The following is a 23,043-nucleotide window of genomic DNA, read 5'->3' on the forward strand; positions in this document are numbered from 1 at the left end:
GAGAGGTCTCTCTCTCTCTCTCTCTTCCTCCATATTTCTTTCTTTATCTCCCTGTCTCTGAGGCCATAGAGTGTTTCTTCATTCAAATCTAGGATCTTGTTTTCTACCATTTGTGTTTCCCAAATTAGGTGAAGAATTCTACCTCGTGCACTTTAGCACACATTTTTTTTTTATAGAGACTGAAACACCTCCTGTAAGAGAGGCCCCTGTTGAACGACTCAAAAAAAAGAGAGAGTTATTTTAAAGGCCCACTGGTGCCATTCGGAGTCCTGGAAGTGGTCCAAGCTGAGCCGGTTGGCATTGCTCTCTCTGGGGATACCTCCAGCATGCCAACTAATTTAAGAGCCTGTGACAGTGAGTGATTGTGTCTGCTCCTGTCTTGGTGTGTTTAAAGAAAGAAAGAAAGAAAAAAGATGAAACAACTCTGGGCCATTTAGAACACAGTGAAATATTACTTTGCGTTTTTTCAGCTCGGAGGGGCTTCAACAGTTTGCCTGACCTGTTTATGATAATCAGAGGACAGGGAGGGGAGAGGGGGTCCGCCGAGAGGCGGCGGTGGCAATGCCGGTGCCGAGGAAAATAAGCACAGGTAATTAAAATAGCTGAGAGGGGAGCAGATGGGATCCACACAGCTGGAGGCGCCCACGGCACCCCACCAGCCACCCCCCACCCTTCAACACCCAGCAGCGTCTTTGGACTAAGGAGGGCTGGCAGGCGGTCGGGGAAAATAACCCCCCCGTCCTGAATGAACCCCTCTGGCGTCTGGACGTTCGGCTCAGCTGCGACCTGTTTCCTCGGGAAGACTTGCGTTCCCTTTTTTTGTTTTTTGCAGTTCGCATGTGGGGTGACAGGCAGGGGTCTCCATGCAAATGCTAGTGTCCACTCAGCCTTGGGAAAAGCATACTGAGCTTTGTAATCAAACAAGCAGTGTTCATTATGAACTAAGCAGTATTTGCTTTTAGATGCAAGCTCTTTTAAAAAGAGGAGACAAAAGTGTTATATTGGTGTTAACAGAGAAAATTAATTAGCCCTTATGTTATATATGTTCATGTAACATGTCTAGCACATATCCATCTAATTACATGTCATTTCTCTTGTTCAATGTTGTTCAAGGCTCTGTTGAATTGAATTGAATCTGTCAGCGCCTTGTCATGTGATGTTGTTTGAAGAGAGTTTTACGGGTGCTCAGACTAGGGAGCTAAAGGAAGGAAACACATGAAAACACTGTTCACTGTGCTCGCTGTGGGTGGGCAAATTATAATGCAGTATTCCAGCGCTGATCTCCTCTCAAGGATTGAGATGATTGCATGGTGTTGGTGTGCAATGCATAGTTTTACCCCTCTGTACAATGATTCTCTGAAACATCAACAACAGATTCTGAACACATCTTTTGAGTCAGAAATACTGTGTCAGTAACCTATTTTTTTGGGTTTTTCATTTTCATTCAGACTAATTCATAACAGAATTTTTGGCAGGAATGAGCGTTCTCATGCAATCAAGTTGTTTCTCATCATCCGAGAGCCATACAAAGAAAGCCCTACTTGTGTCCTGTAGTGTCGATGTTGATGTGCATAAACAGCTGAGCTTGGCTTTGGATATCCCTAGAACCGAGAGAGAAAGAAAAAAAAATCATTAGTGCATGGGCATTGCCGCTTAATCCAGTAATGGTGAGCTGTAACCAACTTGGCTGCGGTTTTGCAAGTGAATGCCCACGCCTCCCCTCAATTGCTATGGAGCGACTTTTAATTGGCCCGACGAGGGACTGATTAGATGGCCAGCCCGAGCCGAGAGCCAGAGTGGGAGCCGGGCCAGGACATGGACGCTCACACCCCCTCAGTTCTTTGTGCCGCGTGCCAACGGGGCCGCGACAGACCACAGGAAGTCAAGACCTCTGCTCGGTTTCCAGGAGACTGGACCGACGAGTCAATGGTTCCACCCCATGGGAATTCCAGCAGGCCTGGCAGAGGGTCAAATGATTCATAGCTGGGGTCGTGGAAGGTTAATATCTTCATCTGTGGCTTTCTTTCCGCAGTGGGTTCTGTTTTGCTGTACCATCAAGCATAGGGAAGCATCTCCTATGTGTGGTAATACTTTTATTTTCATTCCTATTTCAATGCTATTAAAATGAGGAATGATACTGATTAAAAACGGCTCTTACATATGGGTTTCCTTTGATACTCAGGAGGGAGGGTGGACTCTGAAATCTGTACCATTTTTTGAATTAAACCAAACAGAATCACTCAAACCCTCAAACGCTCCCCGGTCTGCTGACTCCTGACTGCACAATGAAATACATCCCCCTGAACAAATATTTGACCCCTCTGCCAGACACAAAATGTGATCAAGGGGAGCCCCATTGTTATCTCACAGGAAGAGAGTGCACCGTCTGCCCACTTCATTCAGTTTATCACCCCCCCTCTGCGTTAACAGCGATCGGCTGTGTGTGAATAAAAAAATAAAAGCCAGCAGAGATTCACCAGACTGTCAGAAAACAATTGGTCTCAATAAACGCGACGAAGCTGCCCCACCTTTAATTTTACAGATGTTATGAATGAGGTGCCAAGCCAATGATGGATGAGGAGTGTGAAAATTGTCCAGCATTTTCCTTATTGTGTTACAATAGAGTTCCCTAATTATGTGACCCCATATTGTTGCCGTCATCTAGAACTGAAATCCAGTTACCTGCATTTTTGTATTAGGGAGATTTTCTAAATGACACTGTCGCTGCTGTGCTTTGCCGGGGATCGATGGGTAGCATTCATGGGGTGTCATCTGTTGTGAAAATTGCAGTGTCATCGTTGCAGAGTGCTGGAGATGGATCAAAGCCTTGAGCAACATGTTTGAGACCTAGATATTCATTCAGCTCACTTCTTTCACACAGCACGCCAGCTAATGAATATAGATTAGCTTTGCCTTTTTCATTGCCTTCCAAAATCCAAGGTTTGGTATTTAAAAAAAAAATGTATATATAAATATTCAAGAGCTAAACGAGCTTCCATAGCAGTGAAAAGAACTTGATATATATGGATGCAGGTCTTTTATTATTGATGTATTTTTTGAATCGAGACTTCATGCGTAACCCCAGAGGTGGACTGATTATCTTAAATGTCAATGATGGTAACTGCATGACCTTATCAAACAATAAAGGATTCCCGTCACATTTGCATATAGTTAAAATGTGTCTTTCTCCTCTGTGAGTGAATGGAGGGGTAAATGGTGACACTTTGATTATGACACAGGAAGTCATCGGTCATTTCATGACACCTTGTGAGGACCAAACAATGCGGCTGGAGTCCTCTGTCACGTCACTGTCACCTCACCAAGCTCAGCTCGTTTTTTTTTTGTGTGTGTGTGTGTTAGTAGCTCTCTTGTTTCATCGATAACCTCTTCGCTGAACTTTAGAGTCTGAGCTGCCACATTGGAATGACATGGTTATCCTTCTAACTGCCACAGGAGTTAAAATACTGACTCACTGACTAACTGACTGTATTACTGTGTGAATGCTCAGATGAATGAATGACGGTATGACAGGATGAATTAATGAATGCACATTTTTAACAACAACTGACAATGGTTTAGTACCAACTCTTTAGTTGTTTTCACACTTTTTGACTCCCTCAGTTATTACAAAGTCAAACAGTGACTTACAAAACGAGTTGTGTAATTGCACGGTAAATGTGAGCAGTTACTGCTAGACCATCTGCATCACTGGCCCTGATACAGTGAGTCTCTCACCAGGGGATCATTCTGAAGAGCAGACAGACTGTCAACTCATCCAGATGTAGCTAACCATCTCCAACAAGGTGTTCTGCGACAAATACTTTGCTTTTGTGGCTCTCCCAAGGCCGAATGCACCTCCCCTTAAAATCCACACAAGCTAGCATCCATAACGAGACAAACAAAATTAGCATAATTGGCTGTTGTACTCTGTCTTTCTCAAACACATACACACACAAACCAACACACACACACACGTCATCTTTTTCACAGGTAATAAATCTGAAACAAACAGCCCACGCGCACGCACGCGTGCACACACACACACACACAAACACAAACCCCACACAGTCGCAGTCACACTCAGAGAAAAATGAAACAAAAGCTCAGGCGCGAGCATGCTGTCCCAGCTTTAGGGCTGCGCTAGTTTAATGAGACTGAATGCAGGTTGGGATTTCTTTGTGAGAGCCGGCAATTAACGAACAGAAGGAGGAGAAAGGGGGGCATGGCGGACCCCTGCGACTCTTCATTTGGAATTCCACTCTGAACAACCTCAGAGGAAAAAAAGTAACTGCTGCTAAAATGAATGTGTGGACGAGATTCAAGAAATGCTTTTAGTATTGCTCGATGAAATTTACTTGTAAGAGGGTGAGTTTGGCCGCATTCTCCTGAATAAAATGAATCTTTATACTAGTCCAAGTGAAGCGTCTGAAAGCTAGAATTGAACATGTTTGACAGGAATGCCCCATCCTTTGGATAATTTATCTATATGTATAGATGAATTCTTCAATGTGCAATGTGTTGCCTGCAAGCTCTGAATCCAACAAAAGCTGTGTTGTCCCATCAACAAACATTAAAAGAGAGTGCAATCCCAACTGAGAACACTGGATTCACTGTAGCGGACTCGACCGCAGCCTTTGAAGCATTGTTCAGAGGTCTCTGTATTGGAGCATTCATCAGTCCCCAAACTAATCTAATTATGATAATGTGGCACACTCTTTGCCCTCCAAGCACAACAGGCAACTGTCACCATCTCTCTCTCTCTCTCTCTCTCAATGGCTCATACAGACAGACAACACAGGCAGATATGGACCTTGTATCATTGCGAGCTTTCATTGCTGACATTGGTTTGATTATTAGATTTAGGTGTGAGTGGGCTTTTGATAACGGTAAAACCACTAAAGAGCGGCTTGTCATCCTTGCTGTGCGGCTATCGCAAGTGGTTTGCTCTCCTCTCCCCCTCACTTTCTCTCTCTCTCTCTTCACAGATTGCTTTAAACTTGAAAAGGAACCCCGTGCACTTGAGGTGCTTCTTTGTACTATCTGACAGCCACTTTAGAGTGTGAGACTTGCATTTATCTCTCAGAGAGCTGTATAGTTAGTCAGATTAGTCTTCCTGACTCTCTAGGGAGAGTTGTCCAGAATGTACTGCATCCTTGGAATAGTGAGGTTCGAACGCGATGAAGCTTTAGTGTTTGTTTAACCAGGTAGAAACTGGCATGTGATCAGTCAGTCCTTGTAGCAGAGAAATTACCCGTTGCTTATCAGCGTCATCTTTTTTTTTTAAACGGCTTGCAGTTATTCATTTGAATGACAGTGAGTTGACTCTGACATAATTTGGTCATATCTCTCTTTGTTAAGAATTGCTTGATTTCATTCAGAATGGCCTGCATGTCTCAAATAGATTGTGAATAAAAGAAAAGGCAATTATGCTGATAGAAAAACTCAACAGGACGAGTAAGCATTTGTGTTGTAAGGGTTTGCCTCTTGCTATTTTTTTGTCTGAGGTTTGCATTGTCCGACAGTTGTTCCATAATGTCTAGATATTCAGTATAGCTGTATATCTACGTATGTGCATGCCATGCCTGTGTAGCCATGTCTCCAGTCAAGAATTCAGTGAAGATGAACTGAAATCTACATGCAACCTTGTCTGACAAAAGTATTGAGTAAGTGCTTTGACTACACTGCAGCCAGGGCGAAGGGTTGTTGTCTGGGACACCCGGAATCTAGGTCCTTTCCTGCAACCTTGTTGATAATAAGTAAGTGCTGTAAAATATAGTCTATATATACAAAGCATTATCGTGTTCATGCAAATTTTGGAGAAAGCAGTAATCCATAGGAGCAGTGGTATGAGTGTGGAGGTGTTTTACTGATGGCTTGAGGTTTCTCCGCAGTGAGACATTTGAGCCATTCTGGTTGACACCTCAACATTAACCGTCAAGACATTTTCACTTAAAAACATGCCCTCTCTCCTTCCACTTCCCCTTTCCTGCGTGTGTGAGAGTGCCTTCGTGGAGAAACCGCATGTAAAACAAGACTGGTGTGGCATGTTTCAGGGGGGTCTCTCTGGTGTGACGCAGGGCCTGAGCAGAATTGTCACCGCGAGGTCTCCATCATGTTCTTGGGCTCTTTTGAAATCGGGCACCATCGATTGCCAGCCAACAGAAGCACTTAAACAGAGGCGTTGGATGGGGGCTGATGAAATACAGAGTTATTCTGGCAGCCAGATATTGAAGCAAGAGATCAATAGTGATAAAAAATGCATACTTACAAGAACACAAGTCTGTATAGAAGTTCAGACATAAAAAGAAAAAAATGAAAAATATGAAATATAAATTCTGCTGTGCCAAGGCTCATAGGAGTTTTTTCGACACAGGACATTCCAAAAGCAGGTGGACTGGATTGGCTTCACACCCAACGGTTATCTCCTTTAAGCAGCATGGGGAGAAGATGCCATCAATCATGATAATGGTTGGCTTTGTTTGATGGGCTAATCGATAACCACAGTCAGGCAATTTTATGAGCGTCTCTGTCCTTCAGCGTTAGCACACACACCCACACACACACACACTTGAGGGTGATCGGGCCCCACCTCACGGCAGCTCCCACGCAAGTTTACTGCCCCAGCCGTGGAGGTGTCGGCCACAGGCCGTTTATAGAGTCGTTAGGAGGAGGAGAACAGTGCCACGGGGACACTTTGTGGTTTGCGATGATGGACGAGGCTGAGGTTTCGCTCATAATGATTTACGCTCGCCGTATTGACAGTTGACACTCAGTTTGATGTGGATGGAGGTTAGACGGGACTAATACTAATGAGTCATGCGAGCCTCTGAAGTGTCTGCTCGATTGCCACTGCCGGATATGTATATGACTTTGAAAAGCAGACATTAGTTACACGAACATAGAGTTCCTGGGACAAAAGAAACGCATTATCCATTCGCTCGACGCTATTAAAAAAGGATAATTGTTTTAACGCTAGGCATTTATCTGCCGAGCAGCATGCTGCATAGTATAGTGACGGCCATATTTCCCACCAACCACAGTGATGCGTCTGGACCTAATGGGGCTTCACATTGCATATGAGTGAAGAGGAACAATGTTTCGCAATTACATAGGCTGGCATGCTCACTTTGCAATATCATCACACATTCCCCCTCAGTCGCAAAAGCCTCTGATTATAACTTTGACCAGACCTGCGAGATAAAAAGGGGTGATTTGATTACTTGTGACATGTAGGTAATGGCCTTTCAAATTATTTCCCCGCACTCAATTAGCCTATGCAGAGCTCAATTAATTACTTCAGCTGAGGATATCCACCCCAACCCACATTGTCAAGCACGCCCTCAGTATTTCGTAATTTCCATGCACTGACCCATGGTGTTCGCTGGTGAAAAGTCACAACCACTTTAGTAAATGATGGATTTGCCTCTGTGCTTGGAACTGATTCATTTTGGGCCATTTTTGCGTTGCTTTTGGAAGCTGAAGAGTCGACGCATAACCAGATCCTCATTCTCGGCCTGGCTTGGGTTTGTGGGGTTTTTTGCTTCAGAGCAAATTTGCTATGTTTCCTCATCTTGCTTCCACTGAATCACTCTTTGCTTTCTGGGTAATGGGCGAAACGTTTGGAAGAGGGACTGCTGTGTGTGCGAACCATGAGTCCGTTTCTGAGTGCAGGGTAGAGTACATCAGTAGCCCAGCAGGACGTCCGTGTCCTAACATACCTTCAAAACAGATGTTTTGAATTCACATGTTCACATCCCAGGTGTTTAATAAGGTTGGACAAAACGTGTGTATTTTGTATGCCAACCATGCAACTAACTACTTTGTTCTTTGTATAAAAGTTTCACTTTTTAGGAAGAGTTTAGAAGTAGTTCTACAAAGTTGGTAATGAGATGGAGGACTTTATGAAATTGGCTAGCAGACTAATCAATACTGTATGTGTTTGTAAGGTCCACAGAGACGGAATTGTTATTGTAATATTTTAGCAAGGTGGATTGTGAAATTAAGGTAGCCTTAGTTATTGTTATTTCATTATTCAGCTGTGTTATAATATCTCCGAGCACTTTGTCTGCAGTTTGTCCTTGTCTGAGCTTTGAGGAAATACAAGAAAGTAATGGCGGGTCAGTCAGCAGCTTTGAACATGGAGTGAGTGGGGATTGGGTTGTCCTTAATGAGAGCCTTGATATACCTGTGAAGATTAGATTCACTTAGCTTTAGAGAGGAGTGGTCCTATTTCACAAAGGACACCGGGCAAGATGCACTCTGAGAGAGAGAGAGAGAGAGAAAAGGTGTGTGGGGGGAGTAACCCCTTGTGTTAATGTAATGTCGAAGGTATTGCTCTCCACTAATGAGCACTTACAAAGGCATTTGAAGATTAATACAACCCATTTGATATTGTCATGATAAGTGCCTGAGAGGCAACTCTTGTGAAACGATAGCTGGAAAAAGGAACCTGCGCAGAGCAATTACTCAAATGGCTTGTTTTCTCTCCACTATCAGATCCACCTTGAAGGAGTCTGTTTCTTTCTGAAATTAAAGGACAAACTCTGGCTTAATCTTTATTTCAGTCATTTGTGTAATAGCCTGCTTCATAGGAAAATATCAAATTAACTTTGTATGGCTGGGAAAAATAATATCTCACAAAATCACATTATTGTGAAATGAAACCATTCTAGTCAAGGGCTGGTATACCTGTTGTTTCACCTTCAGGCACATATCCTTGGAAGAGACCTCACCTAGTATTCTGTTTTTCACTTGGAATTGTTGGTCTTGAGTCTGGTGAACTATTTCTTTAAAAAAGAACATAACTTCCAGCAGTCATTACTCTATGAAGCTCATGTCATGTTTTTCTTTCTATTTTCTCCTCTCTCGAGCGACAGTGAGTAAAACTAACAAATTGTCTTGGGGAGAGGGAGGAAAGAGGGAGCGAAAAAGACACTTTTGTGTTGAGTTCAAGTGTTGGGTGATGCTGCGGCCTTCTCAGCCAGCCAGGCACTCAGTGGCTGATTACTGTGAGGCGTGTAAACAAAGTGAAGTGCTGTCATCAGCACACATTGAGATCACAGCCAGACATGCTGCAGTTGTCAGATGTGCACTGTGTGTGTGTGTGTGTGTGTGTGTGTGTGTGTGTGTGTGTGTGTGTGTGTGTGTTTGTCTGTGAGTTAGTGAGTGTTTGGTTATGCCACAGCAGGTCACATTGTTATGAAGTGCAAAGAGAATGAGGAACATTTTGAGAGCAAACTATATATTGCGTGTTATATCTCCGGCTAGGATATTGGTCGTCACATTTCCATGTTTCTAATCAGGCTGTTATTTAAGTGCCATTACTCGACTGACAGTGGGTGGGAACACAACTATAGGGACAGAAGCCATTTTAATGGTGTCAAAATCCGAAACCTTGTTTTATTTGTTCTAGGACTGAGAACCCCTTTCTTTAATATTTAATGATGGTTGTGGACCATTATTTAGATTATTCTCAATTATTCATGGCCTTTGGAAGGACATCCCACACATAATGGTTATCTCAGGTTTATACAGAGCAGCCAGGGCTAAAGTCATTCCCAAGCACGGGCACGCACAAGTTGAAGTCACACTGTCTTTCTGCCTTAAGTGCCTCATTTGAAATACGGTGCGTCGCGGTGGCACTCAGTGTAAAGTTACCAAGCCCCGAGGTTATAAACACTCGGACGGTGAAATCCAGGGGATAAGAGTGAGACGGCAAGTGTCTGCCCCGGCCAGACGGTCACCGCGGTGACCTTACATAAATCTTTACTCTCATCATTTAAGTTTAGACGCAGAGCTCTAATTCGAATGCCATATGGCAGGTTGGCTGGCAGGCTTTCTGCACTTCTCACTCGGACACATGATATGATATGTGGACCATGCTGGAGTGAAGGAAGGAAATTGTATCATGGCGTGTGTTTCAGTTTTGAGTAAATGCAGAATGTGGTTCAGTTAGTAGTTCAGATAGCAGATAGTGGTCCTGGGCCTTGGATTTTATGTTTCCGGTTTTCAAATATTTAAAAGACACAATGGAAGTTGAAGGTGTTATTACAGTAATGGGTGCTAAAAACAGACACATCTTCACACATATTTAGGAGCACCATCATTCACACACACACACACACACACACACACACACACACACACACACACACACACACACATCAAGCAGCAACATCAAGCAGCATGTTCTCACTTACCTCCATCTCTCTCTCTTTGTCTCTCTCTCTCTTTCTTTCTTTTTAGAATTCTTCTTGGAGTTGCTGGAAAACTCACAGAGGTCGCTGAATGACATGTTCGTGCGGACATACGGCAAGTTGTACATGCAGAATTCGGAGGTCTTTCAGGAGCTGTTCACGGAGCTCAAGCGCTACTACACGGGCGGCAACGTCAACCTCCAGGAGATGCTCAACGACTTCTGGTCGCGGTTGCTCGAGCGCATGTTCCAGCTGCTCAACTCGCAGTACCACTTCACCGACGACTACCTGGAATGCATCAGCAAGTACACTGACCAGCTCAAGCCGTTTGGCGACGTGCCCCGCAAGCTGAAGGCCCAGGTCACGAGGGCCTTCATCGCAGCCCGGACGTTTGTTCAGGGGCTCATGGTTGGCAGAGAGGTGGCAAATAGAGTGGCAAAGGTGAGTTGGATGCACATGTTTTTAGAAGATGCCAATCCTCATATTACATATACAGTGTAATTTTTTGGCCATATCCCACTCAATTAGTGTTTCATTGGGGACAGCAGCAAAGCAACAGTAACAAATTCTCATATAAAACTGTGAGCTAACTAAATAAAAGGAAGGCTACGTATAAATCTTGTAAAGACCAAGAACACTGTTGTCACTGTTGACAGTTTGCTAATATGCTATTTGGTGTCTTTTGGCGATAAAAAAGTGAAAGCAGGTGAAAGCATACCTTCACTGACATTATGAATTAGTCTGTGTGGCCAGAATTATATAATTACCCACAGCTAGGATTTTACACTTGATGTTTCATCTAAACAAACAGAAAACACTCATAAAAAAATAAAACCTCAAGCAAGGAACTGCTTACTAGTACTAGTGATGAACACATCTCAGTCACTCTCAAGTGAACATCGTTTATCTTTTTGCTGGCCTTGTCTGTCCTATCTGCCTGAGGCCCAGACCACCTGATGGTTTGGGCTTCACCACAGCGCTCGGCATGCTTTGATATTCTAATGGCTTGTGGATGCTATGTTATGAATATGTTTTACCCCCAGCTCTCAGGTGACAGAGCTCAGCGTTTGTATCTTCATTTCACGGGATTTGATCTTTAGTTTCGCTGTCTAAGCGCTCCCTTTGATCAGTGTGTCAGCACCTTGCAATGAACAACACTAGTAATACCCACAGATTGTAGAACATTTTGGGAGAAATGATGGGAATAGACTGCCATGTATAAGTTCTGTCCATAAACATACGACCCATTCCTGGCTGTACATCCTTTCTGTACATTACAGTCCCACTATCACATATGGAATAATCTTCTAATAAGCACATGCACTTTTCAGTCTTGAAAACCATTCATTACGAGCCATCTCTCCCTATAGGCTACTGGACATATTTCTACAGTCCTATTGACACTGATGGACTAATCTCCTAACAAGTATGTTTGTTTCAATTCCAAACAGTATATACAGTACACTACAATTTCATCAGCTTCATGGTCAGAGAGGGCTTTTGAAATGGAAAGACTGACCTCATCTATGCGTGATACAATAGATACAGCTCGAAATTCACCCCATTAAGTGCTTGGAAAGCAGTCAACAAACATGACGACTCGATGACTTTGAGTGAGAACCAGACAATTAAGCCGTCAAAAGTATTTGATGTTTATTGACATTGCGGAGCTCCACTGCCAGGATCAATATCACCCATTTATATCAACTCTTTTGTGCATTATTGTACATTTTATGTTGAGCCACAGTGGAGTAATACGCTAGACCTCCTCACTGAAAGAATGCAGATACCAGACGTCCACATTGACGAAAGTGAAATAGCACATTGTGTAGCATATTGGGAATGATCAGGCACCACTGATTTATGGCCGCGTGTACACTGGCTTCTCCACTTTTAGGATTTTGGCTAATATGGTCTTAATATTTTCATGGCTTTCAACCACAACCACTAAATTAGCTTTTTTATGTGGCAGCCAGTGTGCCACTTACGTTTGAGAGAGAGAGCGAAAGAGAGAGAGAGAGAGAGAGAGAGAGAGAGAGAGAGAGAGAGAGAGAGAGAGAGAGCGAGAATAAGTGGGAGAGAGCAAGGCCTGATAGAAATTGCCACGCAAAGTGACCATGATGGAATGTGTTTTTACGGCCCCTTGTTGGCTTAATGCTTTCCATCACGCAGAGGAGAAACCAAGGGTGTGGCTTGTGGCAGCCCACGGCTGGGATTGAACACGGGGGGTTTTAATCAAACCTGTGTTTTAAGCCCGACACCTCCAGCCAGGGCCTGACCTTTCCTCTGTTGTTTATTAGCACGTTGGCAGGTGGCAATGATGGAGCAGATTGCGGACTCTCTGTCTTGGTGCTTCGCTGGATGCTCACAGGGCACAGAATGGAGAATTTGTGGTGATTATCCTCCATCAGAAGGAAACAACCGTGGCCTTTACAGACTTCTCTACGCAGTGTATTTTCCCCCTCTGACCACCTAATTAGCTTTAGCTAGATATCGTATCTGTTAAAGCTGCTAGCTGCCAATGGCATCTAATAAATTCAGTCAGAGTTGTTTTTCGTTACATGTTTCATTTTACACTGGAGCGGTTTGTCATTTTAGTTTTTTGGATGCTCGGTGGCATTGATAAGATACAGTGCATGCTTTATTTCACTCAGAGTGCTTTTGTGTGAAAACACATTGCTTTGACAAATGTCTTTTCTTTTTAAGGTTTTGTATTGTCATAACCCAATTAGAGACAGCCTAGGCAGTGTGCAGGACAGATAAATCCCTGCCGTCATTATTTGAATGCAATAGGTAGGCATCTCCATTGTACAAGAATGCCATCTGGACGTAAATACTGACACATGCAGTTTTTAATGTGCCATAGTCTACATTTATGGCCGGATCCACTAACATTTTTTCTCACCACTGAACCACATTCTGAGGATAGAAAGGAATATTTTATAACTGAATAGACTATGTGGACCTTAAGTGACTTGGATGAGACAAAAAGGGCTGGTTCTTACTTTTTGGTGAGTTTGATGCATTGTTTGCTTTACTTAGGAGTGCTACAGTAGGACAGGACACAGTGGTAAAGGGAAGACAATTGTAAGGTTTCACCAATGAATCCATTTTAATATTTGTCACAGAAATTATATGACCATTCTGAGTAAACCCTCATAAACTCGTAAACCACAATGGGCACTTTGCTCATTATACATTGCTGTAGATGTGATGTGTTCATGAGTTTGAGGTTAGGTGGCTCACTAACCTCTAATAAACATGCCATCCAAACAATAACACAAGAGAGAAATGAACATATTAAAATATTCTCTCTTGCACAGCTGGAAATGTTACGTAACGTCTTGTTGGAAGTGTTTGAAAATGTGTCCCAAGATCTCCATCTTTGAAGTAATATTAATTAACTTGACAAAATGAAACATTAATTCTGTATACACATATTCTTCAATGTAACATTTAAGCCAGCAGACACATCTATACATATATGGGCAGTCAAATTACAAGTACAACACCCTACATAAAGAAAGTTCTACCTGCCATCACAAAGCAAATGCCGTCAAAGTAGGTGTGAACCTGGCAGCTGTCTGGTTTCTCTCTAAGATATGTATGACTTATCACCCCTGGTGCACCTTGCAGATGTTGTAGGTGTTGTGTTGTGCAACTTTCTCAGTCACTCTCTTTTTCCATGCTCTACCGTGGCCCTTCATGCCCACTGAATTACATACAGGCCAAAGGAGACATTTGTGAAGTGTCCATATTGCAGCTGTCACCCTCCAATTAAGCAAGGTATGCCTGAGGTCATTCCCTGGTTCCTTTGTGGTGGACAGCTCACTAAATTGACCATGCAGTGAAGCACAATCTGTCATAAAACTCGGTGGTTTTACTGCCTCTCTTATGGCATTTGGCCTTAAACTGGCTCTTTAACATCGACTTATGCTCTCTTCAGTGTCCTGTGGTGATGGGCAATAGAAAATGGTTTCTGAACGCAGCCGTTTCTAAGCACTATGATAACCAATTAAATAGTTGACATCATTTAAAATCATTACTTGATGCCACTTTAGATTTACCAGATTAATTGTTTTGTTCTGATGAGCACAGAGCAGATCTGTGGCTGAATACAGCGGCGTCAGTCAGGAATAAAGCCTAGCTGGGGCTTTAGGAGCTGCGAGAATCAGGAAGAATTCATTTGACAGGACAAATCCTCCTCTCCCTCAAATCCACCCCCACCAGCTAAAGTAAAACCCATGAGTAACATGCAAGATTTAGCACCATCCAGCTAGTATGTGCATGCCGGGCAAAATAGTGTGGAGCTCCTTGCAACATGGTGTTTGCAGTATGACAAACTTTACAGTACATTTCCATTGTAGAGCTTTTTTTATGTGCTCTTTTAAGTGCTTCATCTTTGCAGTCTATATTCATGTTTACAGTTGTCACTTTTGTGACATTAGGAGTGCTGCAAATGTGTAATCTGAAAGGTTGTTTCAAAAGGAGCTATGTTTGGGCATAGAACTGCAGTCATGAGAGACTAATGTGCGTCATACAAATGGCCCCAGTTAAAACCCTTTTTTTCATTTCAAGTATGACAAACGGAATGCACTCAATTAGAACACCATGACAAGTTCCAAAGAGAACAAAATCTGGATTCTATCAAAGCGCTTTAATGGGCTCTAGACAGAGAGTCCACACCTTTCTGTAAAAGCAACCGGGGCTTGAGCGCAGTGCGCGGCCGTTCTATAGAGACGTGGCTATTTGCACAGGTGGTTGCTCCACTTGGACTGGTTGTCACGAACATGAGACAGAAAATGGCAAAGCGTTTAAAAGGGCGCATGGAAAAGGTCCCCTGTGGGAAATGGGCTTACACACATACACACACACACACACACACACACACACACACACACACACGCCCACGTGCACGCTGGGCAAAACCCTGTACAGGAAATGAGCTCTCACTGTAGTTTGCTTTAATGTGAAGCAATGCTTTTCCAAATGAACTGGGGAAACATGGTTCCACCCCTCAGCTATACGGATACATGGAACACAACTGTGGCTCATGACGCGTTGGTACGGATGTCAATTATGGCCATGTTTTTTTAGCTGAAATTGTCATAGAGTGGTGAAAGCTTTCACATTCACAATGGTGGCACATGTTTGTCTAAAAGGATTGTTGTTACAAATACATTTTGGAAACATTTTTTGAAAGTAGTATAGTAACTGAATGTGTAATTGAAGATAATGGGGGGGCAGATATTCATCAAAGACAAACAAATGAAATTACCTCAAAAATGGGATTAAGTCTCCATCTCCATCATTTGTCATTTTCCAGGGATTGAGAAATGGAAAATCTCTCTCACTCTGGATTATGGTGACCATTTGCCTAGGATAAAATATCATGCACGGTGCAGTACTTAAAAACCCAGGGATTATTGATGTCATGTGCCATGTGAAGTTGTACTTTTGAAAAGGACTACAGAAATGCACATTTGGACTTGAATCCCTATTTACTGAATGCTTGCCTGCTATAGTGAAGACAACCTGTTGTTATCGTTGCAATATATGTGTAGCTGTTTGCCCTTACAGATCTGAGATCAAAGTTTTGACCTGTGGGGCGGTGGTAGTGTAGTGGTTAAGGAGCTGGGCTAGCGTGCAGTGCAGTAGCCTGAAAGTTCTCGGTTCAATTCCCGACTTCCACCGTTGTGCCCTTGAGCAAGGCACTTAACCCCAAGTTGCTCCGGGGACAATGTGATCCCTTGTAATATAGCTGACATATGTAAGTCACTTTGGTCAAGAAGTGTCTGCTAAATGTAATGTAATGTAATGTAATGATGCCCATAGTGACTGAGACAAACTGACTAACCACAGCGTTATGTGCACTGAAGTGAGGTCAGATACGGCTCAGTGGATATGTGCATCTCTAGTTTCTCCAGATCCCATCCATACTCAAATCTGTGAACCCAGTAACCCTATACAGGAAATCTTACATCAAGGGGAAATTCAAACTCTGAAATTTGAATAGGATCTAATGTGGCAGAGTAACTAGCCACTAATCACAAAATAACCGGTGTCACTGGGTCTATGTGGTTCAGCCTGAATTTCTATTTAGTCGATGGATGTCAAAGTCTTCCTGCCGAGCCTTTGACCCATAAAAAGAGTTGCTGTTATTTTGTCATTAACACTGTAATGAAATCTGATGGAGCGCAAAATAGCCACAGGAGCGGGAACAGTCGTCTCAGCAACAAACATGCTATCACACTCAACTGTGGCACCACACACACACACACACACACACACACACACACACACACACATACACACCACACACACACACACACACACACACACACACACACTACACACACACACACACACACACACACACAAACACACACACTCACACTCAACTGTGGCACCACACACACACACACACACACACTCAACTGTGTCACCCTTACCAGCTCAGCATCCAATAGGGGATATGTTCCATTTATTCATTTCACAGATGTTTTTTCCAAAGCCCCTTACACTGCAGCACAAACAGTGATTCTCATCAGTAGGAGTGTTCTGAACGGCATGATCATGTTGATGGCACCTTGCCCTAGCAGTGGCTGAAGCGTCTGAGCCAAAGGGGACACACTATCGGCCCAATCTGATGACTGTGGTCATAAGTGTGCAGTGTCTATGTCAGAGTGATACTGTTGTTCTGCAAAACTGAGGATAGAAATGAGAAAGTTCCCAAACTCATTCAGTCTTTGTCATATTGCATATTTTGACCGACCATCAAATGATCCAGTTCACTACACAATGCAGACATGAACCAACAAGAAGGTGAGTGCGTACACACACCAAATCTTTTATTAGACTAATATGAATATTTAACATGAAACCATAACATTTCCCTTAAACTGAAATAAGGCAGGACAGGTCACTGCAATGACCGCAACAACCCCATTAATTAAAGCCCTCTCACCAGCTTGTTAGTGGTATGAGTACACCGTGTCTGTCCTGCATTTTGTTGGAGCCAGAGCTTGTCCCAAATATAGAGGGCGTGACGGGGGGGCACATCTTTATTTAACGAGGGGCTTGGGGGCGAGTTGTCAGCGCCCGTGTAGTGACACTACGTCCTGGGCTTCGCTGGCCCCCAGGGTGGCCCTAATCCACCCATGACATTTATACCAGGCTGGAGGCCCCAGTCGCAGTGGTGTAGGTGGCAGGCATCGGCACTTTGATCCTGCAGGGCATTTATCCATGAGGTATTTATCTAGCAGACGCTACAGTTAACAGTTTGGTGGTGTCAGTACAGGACTGTTAGACATAGACTGTGTATATGTTTATATGTAAGAGAGGGTGAGAGTGTTTGTGTGCATGTGTGTGTGTGTGTGTGTGTGTATGTGTGTGAGAGACAGAGAGAGAGAGAGAGGAAGAGAGAGAGTGTGCAATATTTGTGTGTGTGTGTGTGTGTATATACATATATCCTTGTGTGTGTGTGTGTTTGGGTGGAGGAGGCAGTGAGATCTCTCCAGTACACTTTTAACCACCGGGGGGTAAGGGGGAAAAGCCAGCGAAACGCAGCTCTGATGTGACACCAGCGTGCCGTGCTACTGGCGCAGCGGTAGCTTAGTCCGGCTTTTAGCCTGTCGCTTGTCACGGTAAATCACGACCATGGCCGGCGCACTCGCCCAGCCTGCCAGAGGGCCGCAGGCCCAGGGAGCTGACGCCGTGTCTGCCGGGTGTCGGCCCGGAGCCCGGAGCGTCAGCTTCGGTGCGGCTCGGCTCTGGTTCCCTTCTGCGGTCCGTGTCAGCTGAACGGGCCCTTTCTTTGAATCGATGCTAACTGACACCCCTCTCGGCATGCCGTGATGGTCTTTCTGATCTGCCTTTCAATGAAATATGTAAAGTCAGTGCATACTCCAAAAAGCTCAGGCAAAGAGAGATAGATAGAGAGAGAGAGAAAGAGAGAGAGGGAGAGAGAGAGAAAGGGAAATGGAGACAGAAAGTCTGAGGGATTTTCATACAGTACTCACTCACTACTTTCTAAATTCAGTGCAGCAAAATATGCAAGTTTCATCGTTCCCCAGATGCAGTTGTCTCCTTTTTAATAAAGGATGGAGGGGTAACAGTCTGCCTTTGCAAATATCACAGACAGCCTGGCAAAGCACAGGCATACTGTTCCACAGCTCACCCATGGAATGGGTCAAAAAAATGAAACACACTTCAGTTAGAAGCAGCAAGCATCAGAAGATACATTAGTCCCCTGAGAAAACGGTCTGCGTTATAACTGACGTGGGGGAAAGACATTGTGTTACATGTTTGGCCTGGCCAATTATAGATTTAAAAATGCATTACGCAATTGTCCTTTAAGACAGCCTGAAATTCTATTAAATCTTATTTCCCACAGGAGCGACACTATATTAAGGCCTTCCTTTAATTAATGTGAGGTTCTTTATTTCAGCTCTAACCTTAACATTAGGAAGTTAGCTGTAATTTAGGTCACTGCAGGACACATTTTTGTTAAATGCTATAATGGCGTGCTTTTTAAAAATAGAATGGGCCCTGTGAGTCTAAATCAGACGAGGAGAATGCAGGATGTCTTTGCAAATAACACACTCTGGCCTAGTTGTTAATGGGAAGTCGTTGGAAATATCACTTTTCAGCAGACAGTTCATGTTCCCATTGTTAGCACCAGGGTAGGACTGTTCATGAAGGGATCGGCCCTATGAACCAAACCTGCGTCCTAGCCTTGTCCTTGGAAGACACACCGCAGTGCTAAACGCTGGCAGGCCCAACTGCAATAAACTATGCCAATAGACCATGATCTGTGTCAGTAGAGCATAGCGAATGGTAGCCCTGCTCTTGTCTATATTACCTGCTAAGTGCTCCGTCGTGTGTGTTCTGTGTGAGAAGTAGCTGTGCGGAGGCTCGGCACCGGCAGCGCTCGCTCTCGTCCCCCCTCTGCCCTCCTCCGCACCGCGTCTGGGCCGCTGCTGGAGGGGGCTACGCTAGCACCCCTACCAGCCATGCAGCATGCCGCGCGCTGCCTAATATATTAAAGCAGCACTCAATTAGAGCAGTCATGCACTGATGGCCATATAGCTGGCTGGCTGTCCCGCACTGCCGCTAACGCTAGTTATGGCGATGGGGAAATGATCGAGATGACTATATGTAATGATGTACTGCTAGCTGAGTGGGGGACATGAGGCTGTTAGCTCACACATCAAGAGTGAATTAGCAGATGGTAAATGCTCTCCTCCTGGAATGGTTTCTGGTGCTTTGCCCTTCATCATGTGCTCTATACCACTTTACTTGTCTTTCATGCCATTGGTATAGTTTGAAACTTTTTTTCACTTTAATGCTTCATCAGGAATATAAAACTGCAATGGCACCGAATGAAGATTTGATATTCTAGTTCCTTATAATAATATGTTATTTTAATAAATATTTAGCACATTTGTCCAACTGCAGCTGCACCTCCCAGGGGCTGTTGTTTACAGCACTCTTCAGAAAAATAAAGAAAGAGCCTGGAGGATTGTATGAAACTTTTATGAATGAAGAAATTGCCAGTGTATTTGAACCGTTGGACCTGATAGAGATGATGTGAAAACACTGAATCACTGAATTTCTTACTGTAAGTCAACGCTCTAAACTAAGGAAATGATATAGTTTGTGACAGTCGCTGGCTGCAAGCGTTATATGCAGTTCAATATGACTTGGAAATGAAATTGCACAAGTGACTTTTTCAAAGGCCATGGTTATGGATTTGGATTTACTGTATTTCTAAAACTGCTTCACAGACACTGACAAAGGCAATTAGAGAGATATCCCTTGGCGCAAAGAACAATCAATCTCAACTAATGCCACAATCAAAAACAATTTCCACATATTTCCCCATATTCCTCCTTTCACCCCATCTAAGAAGAGTGGGTGTGTTCTGGCAATGACTTCTTCCTCCCATCCAAAATATGAAAAGCCCTTTATCCGCTGCTAATTGGCTAACCCCAGGATGCACTGGCTGCTTTTTGGCATGAAGCCACCCCTACAGATGGTCGATATTGCCCAGTCTTTTTTCAGTGCCCATTTTGTGTGTTCTGTTCATCTTCCTTGAATTGTTTTTTTTTTTTTTAAAAAGAGAGAGGCGGAACAATGTCAAGCCATTTTTATGATTGCATTATATTAAAGCTGACACATTTGGAGTTCTCCAGTTTCCTGCACTTCGAGCCCCCCTCTTATTTTGTTATGGTTGTGTCTTTGAGCCTCCCAGATTTCTCTGTCAAACTGGATTCCATTACCTGTCGGAATAGTTTGGGATTATGTTCACGCTGGCGTGCGGATGTTCCTCGCATCATGCCAAGAGTGTCACGTTCGAGGGATGTTAAAGCTGGTATTATAGCGTGCGCTTTTAGGTAGCGCTGTCTTGTGCCATTTAAGGTTTGTAGTGCTCCAACAGCACTTAATCCTTCTCAGTCATTCAGAAGTGGCTTTTGAAAATAATGAGGTAACTCCTTTTGTCCTTCTGAAGTCCTTCTTGAGGAACCAGTAACTCAATAGAGATGCTAAGGAATAAATGACATAATCAGTGAGCCCCTACATCAACTACCTGCTTTTCAGAAAGTTACAGTCACATACAATTGCCCACATGCCTATCAGAAAGGGACATATGCATGCATTACTCATGAGTAGGGAATATATTCCTTTTACAAACCATTTAACATGCAGCACTGTAGTTTTTTTGTTTATTATTATCCTTTAAAATCAGTTTATAGAATGATAGGCCCTTACCATATGGGGAAACTGATGATTTATTATTCCTGATGAGTTATCTGCTTAACTGTAATATCCCAACAGAAGTGTGTGTCAGCCAAGTGTAATGAATAGTTTTGGCGAGCAGTAGGATATGATGTGAATTTTAGACTGTACAGTTACACCAAGAAGATTGCATCTATTATTAAAAACCCAGATAATGTGATTACTGGAGCCCAGCGATCCAGGGGTAAAACGAGAAATATATCTGAATCGCACTTATCATCTGATTTATTTATAACCACACACACACACACACACACACACACATACACACACACACACACACACAGACATGTCATATTTGAGGTGATTAATTCCAATCCTGGGATAGCTGATGTGTCTGAGAAGTTTGTTTTGAGTCATTATAGATAGATAGATAGATAGATAGATAGATACTTTATTGATCCCCAGGGGAAATTCAAGGTGTTTAATTCAATTCAATTATGAACACCACCTTATCTCCAGTGAAAACCATAGAAACAGACTGAAGTAAATTCCCAGTAAATGCAATTTCCATTTTTATAGATTGTTGTGTTTCGCCAGTTTACCTGTATTAATCGTTGATTAATAGTGGATTGCAATATTTCATAACGCCTTACAGTATGGAGTATAATGTAAAGATTGAGAACACAGCCAACCACAGAAATTGTTATCCATTCTTCCATATGTTTACTGATACAGATATTTGATAGAGTGCTAAACTTGTATTGTTTTTGAAGGAGTCTCTCTCATTGATTTTGAGGCGAGTCAGTGAGATATGGTACTCAGTCCTTTCCATGCTCAGTCAGACTTAAATAAGAGAGCTGAAACCAAAGTTTTTGAGCAGCAAGCCCCCCTCAGGGCAAGATTTGTCTTCTTGTTAGTTTGTAAATTAATGTGTGTTGGGGCTTTTTAATATTCTACCACACAGTACTCATGGCCCTGTAACATGTGTTTGTTGATTTTTGTATTTATTTATTTATTTATTGTGTTACTGGGCTCATGTTTGCTTTTTGTTCTGGTGTATGTGTACATTTGGTGGTGCTGGTTTAATAAGCTTGCTTATCAGCTTTGACAGCGCAATGTATTGTTTTTAGCTTGACATTATTGTATACAGTGTTGTTTGTTTTGTAGGGATTAAGGATGTTTATGGGATTGCAGAGCCTGAAAGGGCCTAACCAAGCACAAACAGCTTCATTTCAAAGAGATACAAACAAAACAAATATGAAGTATGGTTGGTGAATGTAAACAAAACATATTTTAGTTTTTGTTTTCTACTGTGTGTTCTGAAAAAAGCCATGCTTGTAGTCCTTTGAAGTGTAGCTATTAACTGGGAGAAAGAGGACACAATGCCTGCAGAGAAAAATGGCCTCTATATCTCATACAGAGGAGAAATTATTCTATATTCCTCACACTCAGGAAAAAAAATTGCATAAAACATTTCTCTGGGCTGTGAATATCTGTAGGTCTCCTAAGCTTTGGGAAGCTACTAACTTAAATGTTGTGATTTTGCAATATTGCGCAGCAATGCAAGCAGTTATGACACACAATCAAAAAGCCCTATTTATTCTGAACACACTTTCCAATTCAGAGGCATGGAATAGAGGAATTGGGGGTGTTGGTGGGGTTGGTTTTAGATCTGCTGTGTTTCTTGCACTTGTTGCCTGTTGGGAACAAATTGCCAGTACACACATTTTTCTTTTGGAGTATGGCATGCCGAGATGACATCTCCAGTACATCATCTTCAAAGCCCCCTGTGAGGTTGCGTCTGATACGCCTGCTAAATTGCATGTGTCAGAACAGCTTTGTTTGATCCCAACTGTTCTAAACAGCTCTTGGAGGAAGGCTGATGCTGGGGCTCGCCAGCACTGAAGAGGCCGACACATTTTCCTGTGATAAAAGAGGAGGGAAGGCTACAGCTCCCTTCTGTATATCTGAGGAAAAATTAATGTAACAAAACACCAAACCCATTTGTGTCAACTGAATTCGTTCGTCGTAATTTGTTAGACATCCTAATGTATCTATAGACCGGGTGCATTGACACCAGGCTCGGATTGGTCTTCTTCTAGTC

General features: G+C 43.1%; 1 protein-coding gene across 2 annotated transcripts in view; it reads left to right on the plus strand.

The window, feature by feature from the left end:
• The window catches only part of gpc6a (glypican 6a), a 125,701-nt gene that overhangs the window by 46,430 nt on the left and 56,228 nt on the right, over positions 1-23,043 (plus strand). For both annotated transcript variants that reach the window (XM_048235431.1, XM_048235432.1), the window contains exon 3: positions 10,246-10,637. In XM_048235431.1, the coding sequence (XP_048091388.1) occupies positions 10,246-10,637 (392 nt within the window). The remainder of the gene's footprint in view (positions 1-10,245; positions 10,638-23,043) is intronic.

The sequence above is a fragment of the Alosa alosa genome, chromosome 23 (genome assembly GCF_017589495.1).
Source record: "Alosa alosa isolate M-15738 ecotype Scorff River chromosome 23, AALO_Geno_1.1, whole genome shotgun sequence".
In the NCBI taxonomy this organism is placed as follows: domain Eukaryota; kingdom Metazoa; phylum Chordata; class Actinopteri; order Clupeiformes; family Clupeidae; genus Alosa; species Alosa alosa.